General features: G+C 42.4%; 1 protein-coding gene across 2 annotated transcripts in view; it reads left to right on the top strand.

The window, feature by feature from the left end:
• The first annotated feature begins 2,044 nt into the window (after positions 1-2,044).
• Positions 2,045-11,616, top strand: part of ZFAT (zinc finger and AT-hook domain containing) — a 100,263-nt gene continuing 90,691 nt past the window's right edge. For both annotated transcript variants that reach the window (XM_049821702.1, XM_049821721.1), the window contains exon 1: positions 2,045-2,145. In XM_049821702.1, coding sequence (XP_049677659.1) covers positions 2,127-2,145 — 19 coding nt within the window. In that variant the 5' untranslated portion in view covers positions 2,045-2,126. The remainder of the gene's footprint in view (positions 2,146-11,616) is intronic.

Here is an 11,616-nt window from a genome sequence, read left to right as displayed (position 1 = left end):
CACCCCTGCTAGAGCCTTGACTGCTGCTTTCCATGTGTCCTGGTGAGTTAAGTAAGAGAGACCTGCCTTCCTTTTGGCTACAGGGCTGGAGTTTCTTCTCCGTCTTCTCTTGTACCTGATCTAAAGGCATTTGCTTCAATGAGGCCTTAAACGTGATGGACTTTTCTGTATATAGGCCAAAAGACTCTTACAAGAATAACGTATGGGGTAAAACTGTGAGGCTGACTGTTAGGATAAAGATCCTAATTATTTCAGCATCCGGCAGAGAAGGCGTGAGAGAAAGAGGAAAATAATTGCCGATGTTCACTCCCCCTGTTTTTTGAGATGGGATGGTGGTAGAGAGGCTGCTTCTACCATGGAAGGAAGATGAGCAAGATTGCACTGGTAGCATTACAGTGGAATACAGCAGAAATGCTCAAAAAATGCCCAAGTGATGGCAGAGGTGGCCCAGTCCCAGAGCTGTGGTGAATTGGGTTTGGGGCTCTGGAATCAATATTTATGATGTGAATCATCATATAGATATTTTCTATATTAAAAAACGTTTTGTTGGACTAGGAAATACATAGGTTTTGTGGCCTTCTGCCTGTGGCTGAATTTTACTTGTCACGATGAGATATATGGAGTGGTTTAAAAAATATTTTATATAAGCTGTTTCTCTGTTAATACATATGCATTATTTCTCTTACAACAGGAAATTATTTAGGTTTATTACTGTAATTAATGCTGAAATGAATTATTGTTTTCACGATTTTTACTCTTTACACTTAATTGAGTACATCTGCAGTATGACAAAAAAATAATATCATACTGTTAACATTTAGGAAGGATAATGAGATTCCTACCCAGTCATTTGTACTGAAATTAACTACAGTAACAGACATTACGGAATTTGACACTAAATTCATTAATATTGAATACATACAACACTTGTCATGATTTAAAAGTGACGGTGATAAAACTGATTTTCAGTGGTTGTTTGGGTGGAAACAAAACAGAAAACAAAACAGAAAATGAGGCAGAAGTGGGTGTTTATGAGTATTCCAGCAGCACTAGTTGTGCTGTGTCATGGAAATTACCTGTCTTCAAGCTCCTATTAAGAAAAAAAACCAAACCAATAACTTAATAAATAATTTAATACCCAAATTCATGATGTCGGAGCTGGATCAAAAAATGATGTGGTTCACCAGACTATTGATACACGTTGATACACTGGTCTCCATGGCAAACGTGAAACCTCTGGAAAATAACTTATGGAGCAGTCAGGGTCTTAGCCATGAGGCTAAATATTCATCTGCACAGCAATGCATCAATGTTTGTTTATGGACTTATTAATACGGTGGAAACCGTATTTTCCGCCAAGCTTGGACCAGGGTCATTACGACACAGCTTCGTAACCACGGGTGGTAATAAATTAAAAGGGGCTTCGAGATCGAAGAGCTGTGTCAGTATCGACTGTGCAAGGCCCATCCTCCTCAGGGTCCCGGGGCAGGGAGAAGGCTGCTCCGGGCTCCCGCGGTGGAGAGGGGCACGGACAATTCACCCCAGCAGACAGAGCCGCGGCTCGGGCGGTGGCCGGAGGATCATCCCCCCACACACACACACTTTTCTCCGCCGGGACCCCAGCCCTCAGCGGGCGGCGGGAACCCGCCGGCAGCGCCTGAGGAGACCCGGCAGCCTCAGCCTGCCCCCGCGGCGGCGGGCGACACCCCAACTGCGCAGGCGCCGGCGGCGGCAGCCGTTGGGCGGCGCGTGCGCTCCCTTCCCTGCCCTCGCGCCCCGCCCTCTCCCTGCCCTCGCGCTCTCCTGCGCGACGTCGCTGAGGAAGAAGCCGCCGTGTCGGACGCGGCAGATTCGCCATAACCCGCCGCCCGGCTAGTCTCGCCCCCACCGCCCCCACCGATTAAAATAATATTTTCTTTACCTAAAGGGGGAGGCCCGCGGGGCCTTGGCGCGGCCCGCGGGAGCCCGGCCCTCTGGCGCGGGAGTGATTTTTTGGTTTTCCCTTCCTCCTCTCTCCCCCCCCCCCCCCTCCGCTCCCCTCCCCGTTTTTCTTTTTAAACCAGGCCGCGCCGCTTGGCTCTCGGTCAGCTCCCCCGCTGCCCTCCCGCCCCTTCCCCGCCGCGGTTATGGAGGCTGCGGCTGCAGGTGAGCGGGGCGGCGCGGGGCCGGCCGCAAGCGGCGGGCCGGGGAGGGCGGCGGAGCGCGCACGGATTCGCTTAGAGCAGGGCCGGCTCTGACGGGGGGGGGGGGGAGAACAGGGACAGAAAGTAGTTCCGGCGGCAGATCTGTCGTCGCGCTCCATCCGCACGAGAAGTAGTCCCCTCACCCCAACCGCCATCGCCCCTCCGCTGGCGGTAGAGGGGGAGCCGGGGGACACACAGCGGCTGCCGGGCGCCCTCGGGGGCTGTGGAGCTGCTTCACCCGGGGGGCCGGGGCCTAGGCCGGGGGGGTGGCTGGTGGCGGGGTGAGGGAGGGCCGCGGGCCGCCGTCTGCGTGTGGGGAGGCGGCGGGGCTGCCTCAGCGCGGTCTCCCTGTAGGGGAGGAGGCGGTGGCCTGCTGCCTCTCCCGCCGCTCCTGTTCGGGAGCCTGGCGGGGAAGGCCCGGAAAAGAGCAGCTGCCGGGCTGCCTACCATTTGTATTGAACTAGTGCACGTCTGGATTTAAAACGCTCGTGCTTTCCTTTGACAGCTTCTGTAAATAGCTTTAGCTCGAGCCTAAGAGTTCAGCTGCAGAAGGGACGTAACAAGCTAAAGTTAGATGCTTCCAGTGCATTGTCATCTCAGTCCTTTATGTGCCTTATATTGGCCTGACTTTCATGACACGTGTAAGTAAGATTATGCAGGCGTGATAGCTGTAGTAATATGGTGCACACGCTTGCTGCATTTCACAATCCCTATGTGTTTGTTGCAGTACAAGTTTGTTGCAGTACAATTTTGTGAAGAGATGTTGCAGTAATTTAACGCTGGTTAATTACCCCGTATACTCAAATTCGGCTTTTGGTTGTCGTTCCCTGAGATGACGTTTTATTTGTTAGAATCCTAAGTTATTTCTAACTGTCCTATGAAGTATTTACAGACAATTAGTTTACAACTCAAACAGGATTTTATGCCAAAGAGAGTAGCACTATCAGGAGAATAACTTGTATCTAAATAGCAAAATAATTAACAGGTGTTGTGTTAAATGAGTACTATTGTAAAAGCATTCCAAGACTGCTTTATATTGTCTGATCCAATTTTAGATGAGAAGTTAATTCTCTTACTACTAGTAGTACTACTATAGCTACTAATAAATTAGTATTTATTCAAGGACTCTTCTTTTAATAAAAAAATGTTCTGAGGGTAGTTGAACCCAGAACTGTAGCAAGTGTGTGGTATATTTGATACTGCAACTGCTGAACTGGCTTCCCATGCATTCCTGTTACACGTGCTTCCAAAAATCAGGTTTGGAGCATTTCAACCAGGGCATCCTGAAGTCGGTGGCTGATCATGTAGTTCGTGCTTATTCTTTAAGAGGTTCCAAGTGTTTTCGGTATCTCTGGTAGTGTGACTTACGGTACGATATTTATTGTACGAGAGTGCGTTATAGTGGTAACTTCAGCAGTGTTGCATTTAGCCACATGAGGGCGATCTTAAAACATTAAAAAAGTGTCTTACTTTAAGCACATCTGTTACGGCTTTTTATTTAATGATGAAAAAGCTACCTTGTTTATGTGTTCGATAAAGCAAACATTCTAAACTGCTGCAAATAATTTCATTTCCTAGTTACTAGAACATCCTTTTTAATCCAGTTCTGAATTTTGTGTATTTTAGCCAACATAAATGTGTGTAGGCAGTTGTCTTCTTTTGAAGAACTTTATGTAACTTTTTCCAGGAGCATTTGTAAAGCTGGTGTGTGTAAAAAAACAAACAAACAAACAAAAAACAAACCAAAAACCCCCAACTCCCCCCAAACAAACATATGCTTTCATTTGCCTTCATTAGTTAAACTTCAGTAGTTCTAAACACAAGTTTCTTTTAACAAATCTAGTAACAGACTAGATAAATACAATATGTACGGTTATGGTGACAGTGTGAGAACACACTTCAAAGAGGAGAGATAAGAGCCTTATGCCCTTTTCCTGTTGGGGTGGCTGTTTCATCATGTGGCATGAAGCAGGTTCTGGTTTCTGGCAATATCCGAGACAAGTCTGAAGCCAGTCAGTGTAACCTGGATACTTAGTCTTCCAGTAACTCAAGTTAACCATCTAAAATTGATTTAGCAAAAGGCAGAACTGTAGCCTGTTATTAGTCTGTTTCTCTGCCTTTGTAGTGGAGATAATGATGTCTTTATGTCATGTATTAGGAGATTTTCAGAGGTACTGTGTTGTGTTGGTGAAATATTATAGTATTTGAATGTTAGAGTAACTGAGCTGCATTAAAGTCCACATTGTGTAGTGCTCTTACTGTGATTTAAAAAAAGCCAAGAAAGTATCAATGATCTGGATTTTAATTTTGTGGCATGCCTGACATATCATGTCTCTAACAGTGACTCATGATGGATGTCTAAATAGAGAAGTGTAAGAACAGGGCAAGCACACAGTGATATTTGTCAAAAATATTCTCTTAGGCCTTCTTATGGGCTTGCTGAGCCCTGACTAGTGTCTTTCCACTTACCTAGTTCTTGATGAACTTTCCTTCCAAGAATTTTTAACACCAAGCAGATGTGTACCCACCTTAGAGTTATATGAGGAACCGTGCTTGCTTTCATTTTCTCTGCTTCTCCCAGTGCAGCAGCAGGGAGAGATCAGCTAAAAGAGCAGACAGTAGTTTCAGAGGGATCATTTGCTGGTCATCTCCTCCATGACACACGTGATTTCATAGTTCTTCATTTTACACTTTGCCTTTTCTCCACTCCTCAGAAATCTTTTTTTTGTTTTCATTGTCTGACAAAACTTTAACTTTTATAATGGTGTTTTCTTCTACTAAAGCTTCCTTTCACTGCTGTTGAGCTGTGCTAGATTTTTTTTTTCTAAAATATTCTTTGATGATTAACATCAAATATGGTGCTTTTAAATAGCTTTCATGCTGCTTTCAAGGATTTAACTGTAATTGGAACCTTTTTAGTCCTTCTTGTGGTTTGTTTTTGTTTTCTTAAAGATGCTTTTTATCTTTATATAGTTCACATTGTTGAAGCTAAACACAAACATTTCAGTCTTTATCACTCTTTTAAAGAATTTTTGAGTACTTCTTTCATCACCATTACAGAGTAACTCTCAAGTAGTGTCACTTTAAATAGGGCTCTGTGTTTTGTTTCTGATAAAGTCAAGAACTGGTTCTCCTCATCTGGTTTCCCTGACTGCTTTCTGGGTGAAGCAGTCATTAATGGTGTCTAAACATTTAATCTTGGCATCCTGTCCTGACCTGACATTTAACCGATCTGCATAAGGATAATTGAAGCCTACAATATATTGTTGTTTGTGTCTTTGTAACCTGTTCATCCCCTTCAGTGTGTAACAGTCACTCTTACCATTGTGGTCAGACTGTTGCTCATGTAGTCCTAACACTGTGCTTTTCTGTATAATGCGAATGTTTCATTCCTCAGGGATACTGTTACTCGTTAAAATAGCCTGTTAATCAGATTTGAACCTAAGCTGCTTCTAACAGATGGCATTGCTTCACAAACAATCCATCCTACTTTCTGTCCTCAAAATTTTGATGTGGTAGTGTGCCACTGGCATTACAAAAATATTTTTCAGGAACCTGTTTGAATGCATGTCTGCCAATAATCCGTGTCTACAGTTAGGCATTTTGATTTTGACACCTTAGTAGGCTTCTTGCATTATTGTAGTAGTATGTAGATTTATCTTTTTAAAAGCAACTATAAAGAAATGGAAAACAAAGCCAACAATTTGTTTCAACTGTTCTTTGTTTCCAGTTAAAATTTTGCTAACCTCTGTGTCATCCTTCATTTACCACTGCAAGGTGAATCACCTTGATCTCTGTGGTCTTTTGCACTTGTGACCTACCCTTCAGTCTTGAATTTAAAAACATTTTCATAATATCTTAAATTTGGGGTTGGATGAAGCCCGATGCTTCTATTTATTTTTTCTCAACTTGTAATGTTCCCTTAGGTATATGCAAAACTATCAGCTTAGCTCTGCTCACAACAGCACTGTCATGCATTCATGTCCCACCTTAACTAGAGCTTTTTTTTTTTCTGCTTTTGTTTTGTCTGTCCTAGTATATTTGTATTGCATAGATTTTTAAATGCAGTTTCTTAATCAGAAACATTTACAAACTTAAGTATAATTTAGTCTTACATACTGTATACCTCTCTGTAATGTCTGAGAGCCTCTATAGTTGTAGTTTACCTACAACTATAAAGTGAGAACAGTCTTGGTCAGGTGCTCCTTTTCTTTGACTGAATTTATTCTGTATTGTGGGTTTTGTCTCAGTAGTCATTCTATAGTGGTGAATTAAAAAATAGTTGCTTACTGTTCAGAATAGTTCAACTTCAGATGAAGGAACAGCTTTCTATTCTGTCTTGCCTGCTGCTTTTAGTACAGTTAATCTGTTAGTTTTGAACATGGGATTCTTGTGATGCTGCTGTTCTAATGGTAGCAAATAGTAGCAGGTTTTATGTACTTTTTTCCTTAATGCTTACTGAGGGTAATGCTTGTGATTTGGAGATATGCCATAATCCTGCATACTAATTTTGATGAATCAAAATAGAGAAAATAGCAGGAAACAAGTATTGATTTATTTAATTTTTTTACTCTATCAGATGAAGAGAAATAAAATTAGTTTATACCACCATCTTTATTAAAATGATAACTAAAACATTATATGGTCAAGGGGGAGGTTTAAGGAATAAATCTGTGGCTAAATATAGCCTTCTGAGGTTAAAGTGCACGTAATCAAAACTTACATTCATTTAAAGATCCTTTTTTGTAAGATAGAAAAATGCATCTGACAGTTACTTACATTTTAGTGAAATTATGGAATGGTACTCATTACTCGAAGGTATGAAAAACAAATAATCATAAACTTCAGTGTTTTTAAAAAAATATTTGGATTTCTTTTTTTAAAAATATGAAAGTAGTTTTTAAGTAAAAAACCCAACAGCAAAAAAAAAGTCCCTCCAGTTGAAGCAATAAAAATCAGAGCTACATTATAATGTGTTTTTGAAAATTTCATATATTTGAAATAGCATTGAAAACGAAAAATATTTCTAACATGCACAGAGGAATACGATCTGATGTCTAAGAAAATTTTTTAATGCATTTGACACTAGTATAGGATATCATAGTTCATTGTACCATATGTGCCAATTCTTTTATGTTCAGTTCAAACCATTTTTTTACTGAGATAATGTTGCTTGTATTAAACACAAATCGTTGGCTTTTTTACTTATTGCTTTCATACTAACCGTTATCTCACAATCTTAATACTTTTACCTAAAGAAGCTATCAAGGAAAAGTCTTGTTTATTGTTCTTAGACACTTCCATATTTTACGTGCTTAGCATTTGTCTATGAAGAGTTCTTTAATAAAAACATTAGTTTTATTGGAAGAATTGTGCCCGCTTTTCATTGCACTTGAGATTTGAACAGAAACCCTTGTATTTTCTCAGTAATTATCACGTTAGCATATTATTATCATGTTTGGTATTGTAATGCAAAATTTAACTCCATTGAATAAAGATGACTTGTAGTTAATAGAATTGTGATCTAATAATTGCAGATTTCAAGGTAACAGTGCAGGAGGAGAGCAATGGAAAGAGAGGAAGTCAGGTACTGAAGTAACAAATACCTCTTTTTTTATAAGCTTGTTGGACAGCAATGCAGTGCTGTGCTTTGCTGGTAGATGAAAATACAGTCTGTTTCTAATTGCATTATAACATTTGTGTTAGCTATTTGTAGACATTGTTAAGATGTTAGATATTGGTAGTTTCTATAAGAATAAGTAATTGTTTTAGGAATATTTTAAAATTATTGCTGGATTTTAGGCAGTTATCTCTGAATATAGCCCAGTGCTGAGTTGTAGGAGAGATTTAGGTGGGACTGTAGGATTTGCTTTTACTTGGTCCATGAGCAGAGCTGTTTTTATAGGTATGGGCTTGGAGATTTGAGAGTAGCACACCTTAAGGAATTAAAATTTGATGGAGAAAGATCAGAAACAACATTGTGGGGGATATCCTGAGGGAGTCCCTGTCACAGGCTGATGGACATGGCTGCTGCTTTCCCACTTGCAGATTCAACCAGCTGCAAGCCGAGTATGTATCCCAGAGACACGCTCTGCACACACCACACACGAGACACCAACATGGGAGGCACTGCCTTCAACAGCACCTATGTATAGGATTTATGTAACATGTAAGTAGAGACAGCCAAGTCCTCCTCTTTGGCTGGTAGAGATTGAAGTTCACTAGTGAAAGCACACACACGGCGCTCTCTAGGTGCACAAAGCACGTGCATATTCACAGATCTCCCAGGTACCAGCAGGACCCCTCTGCCCATCCGATATGGCACCCACAGCCATGCAGCAGGTTTGGGGAAGATGCAGATGCTTATCCCACCCCTGCCCAGCAGCTGGCACCAGGCACACAGTCTATGACCCATGATCCCACTCCAGCTGCTGGTGCTGAGCCCCTTACTTCACTCAGCCCAGTCCCCCCAGTAGCTACACCTGGGACATACAGTGGTCCTATCTCAGTGGCTGGAGGTGGGGACGGTGAATGGGGGTTGTGGTCAGCTTGTAACACTTCATCTCTGCTGCTCCTTCCTCCACACACTCTTCCCCTGCTCCAGCGTGGTGTCCCTCCCACAGGAGACAGTCCTCCATGAACTGCTCCAGCATAGGCCCTTCCCATGGGCTGCAGTTCTTCATGAATTGCTCCAGTGTGGGTCCTTTCCACAGGGTACAGTCTTTCAGGAATGGACTGCTCCAGTGTGGGTCCCCACCAAGTCCTGCCAGAAAACCTGCTCTTGTCTGGGCTCCCCTCCCATGGGCCGTGGCTCCTGCCAGGAGCCTGCTCCTGTGTGGGCTCCTTTCCATGTGTTGTGGCTTCCTTCAGGGCACATCCGCTTGCTCCAGTGTGGGGTCCTCCCTGGGCTGCAGGTGGAGATCTGCTCCACCGTGGACCTCCCTGGGCTGCATGGGGACAGCCTGCCTCACTTTGGTCTTCCCCAGGGGCTGCAGGGGAATCTCTGCTTTGGCACCTGGAGCATCTCCTCCCCCTCCTTATTCACTGACCTGGGGGTCTGCAGGGCTGTTTCTCTTGCATGTTCTCACTCCTCTCTCCCATCTGCTGTGTAACGTTTTTTATCCTTTCTTAAATATGTTACCACAAAGACACTACCAACGTTACTGATGGACTCGGCTCTGGGCAGTATTGGGTCTGTCTTGGAGCAAGCTGGAACTGGCTCTGTCTGACGTGGGGGCAGCTTCTGGTGTCTTCTCATAGAAGCCACCCCTGCAGCCTCCCCTCTGCTACCAAAACCTTGCCATATAACCCAAATATACATAGTCCCACAGATGGCTCCCCAAGTATTCCAAATCTTCCTGTTCCTCTGCTTTTCCCTTTTCTTGCCAGTTAGAAAGTCGAGGTGGACTTCTCCAAAGCTCTGCATGCAGTTTCTCAGTGTCCCATCAATTAGTAACTGGAGACTTTTGGTCGTTGGCATTGTCACTGTTATCTCTTGTCTGCCAGGTTTGTGTCTCTGAATTCTTGTTCATCATGTATCCTATTAACTTACTGACCTCCTTTGCATTGAAAATATTCTTGATCAGATAGCCTTAATGAAGCAGACTCTCACCTTCCACTTACCCTTGTAAATGATAAAAAGATTAAAATCTTATTTAAGAAGTTGCTATTTCTCATCTCATTCTTGGCTCACTACGTTCTTTTTCATGGCTGTACCCTTGGATGCACAAAAGTAGAACTTTCATATAGTTGTTTTTAAGAGCTTTCATACAGAGGATGTTAAATGCTCAAACTCCTCACCTAATAATTGAATTTGTAACAAGTGCTGCATGCTATGACATGACTTACTGCAGAGTTGGAAGACCTGAGTGGTGAAGAGTGGGCCGTCCTGTGGACCTAAACATCAAGTGAAGCGATGGAGCGTCAGGGCTGGTTTGTGTTCCCACTGCACTGCTCCCTGTTAGCTTTTGCTGAGCTGCTGGTGAACTGGAGCAGGGAGTTAAGTGACCCGCAACAAGTTGGAAGTGCAGCCAGGCACTGGAGAAGGAACCGGTGTTGTGGAACTAGAAGGAGGAGAGTAGACCCAAGGACATGATTCTGAGCTGAAGGCATGTGTTTGTACTTCTAATAATTCTGTCAGGTTCCCTAAAGGAACCAACACCACCACAAGGCTTTTCTTTGCAAACCTTGATGTGCTTGTAGATGGGAAAATAAAAGGAAAGGGAGTTTAGGATCAAGCATGTGAGGAACCACGTCCGTGGCTAAGTACATGCAGATCCTCTAGCTGTTTTGCTGGAGTAGAAAATGGCAAAGCAATGGCTTAAATTGTGTCTGTACAGGAGGAAGTACTGCTGGAGAAGAGACATAGTGGTTTTCTCTGTACAGTAACTGGGTATTAACCCTGGAAATAAAGATATTGCTACTTATTTAATCTGAGTTAAGAATACCTGAATTTTCTAGCAGGATTCAGTGAGGCAGTGTCTGGTAGCTGTATGGTATAATATGCCCAATGAAGACTGTGGTAGCTTTAGATCAGGCCTGTCTAAATTTTGTGAAACCTGGAAGCTATGTTACCTTTAAGATTTTAAGCTAAGAATGAGTACTGTTGGATTCCAGCCAGGCCTGAACAGAGAGGGGCAAAGTTCTTGTACCTAGGAGAAAAAGGGAGGTTGGAAACAGGAGTAAAAGTCAACATGAGTAGTTATGTTGAAAGCTTGGAAGTGCATAGTAAGGAACAGGGGGAGAGAGATGAGAGAGTCTGGTAGAGAGCATGGTGTAAGACATGCAGGAGACAAAGGGAAAGCTTAAAAATGTGTGATAGGAAGAGGGAAAAAAAAAGAATTGGAAACAAACACTACGATAACTTGAGAGATAAAGGAGTTACTAAACTGAGAATAAAGATTATATTACATATGCTGAAGATGGGAGGAAATGTTTTAGATTTAATATACTTTATACTTTTTTTTCACTTTCACCATTAGCATTACTAATTGTCTGTAATACAATCACAAATGCCTAATTGTCATTTAAAAAAAAAACAAAACAAAGAAAAAAAACAACCACCAGTAAGACAAAGTCCTAGTCTAAGAATGACATATAAGATTTTAAATTGCACAAAGTTCTTGTTGTTAAGAATTTGATGGTGATGAGGCAGCAAGGTTTCTTTCAGCTCTCTTGTAAGTTTAGAAGGAAATAAGTAGTTATTCATATTCTGAACTTTATTGCTGTGTATTTTAGGAAGGTAGACCAGGTGCAGAAGTATGCGCACTATCAACTTTGTTATTCCACAGGCCAATAGATATCTGGTGAATTTTTATTTTTGTATTTAACTACACAGTTCTAGTTCCTTTTAACAGTTGCAGAACTTCAAAGGCTATTACAGAACTTTTTAACTGTTGCCTGCATTGAAAAGAGCGGTGAAAAGTTTTGGATA

Source organism: Accipiter gentilis, chromosome 2 (genome assembly GCF_929443795.1).
Source record: "Accipiter gentilis chromosome 2, bAccGen1.1, whole genome shotgun sequence".
Lineage (NCBI taxonomy): Eukaryota > Metazoa > Chordata > Aves > Accipitriformes > Accipitridae > Astur > Astur gentilis.
The sequence above is the reverse complement of the archived record's forward strand: the minus strand, read 5'-3'. Positions and strand labels throughout refer to the sequence as shown.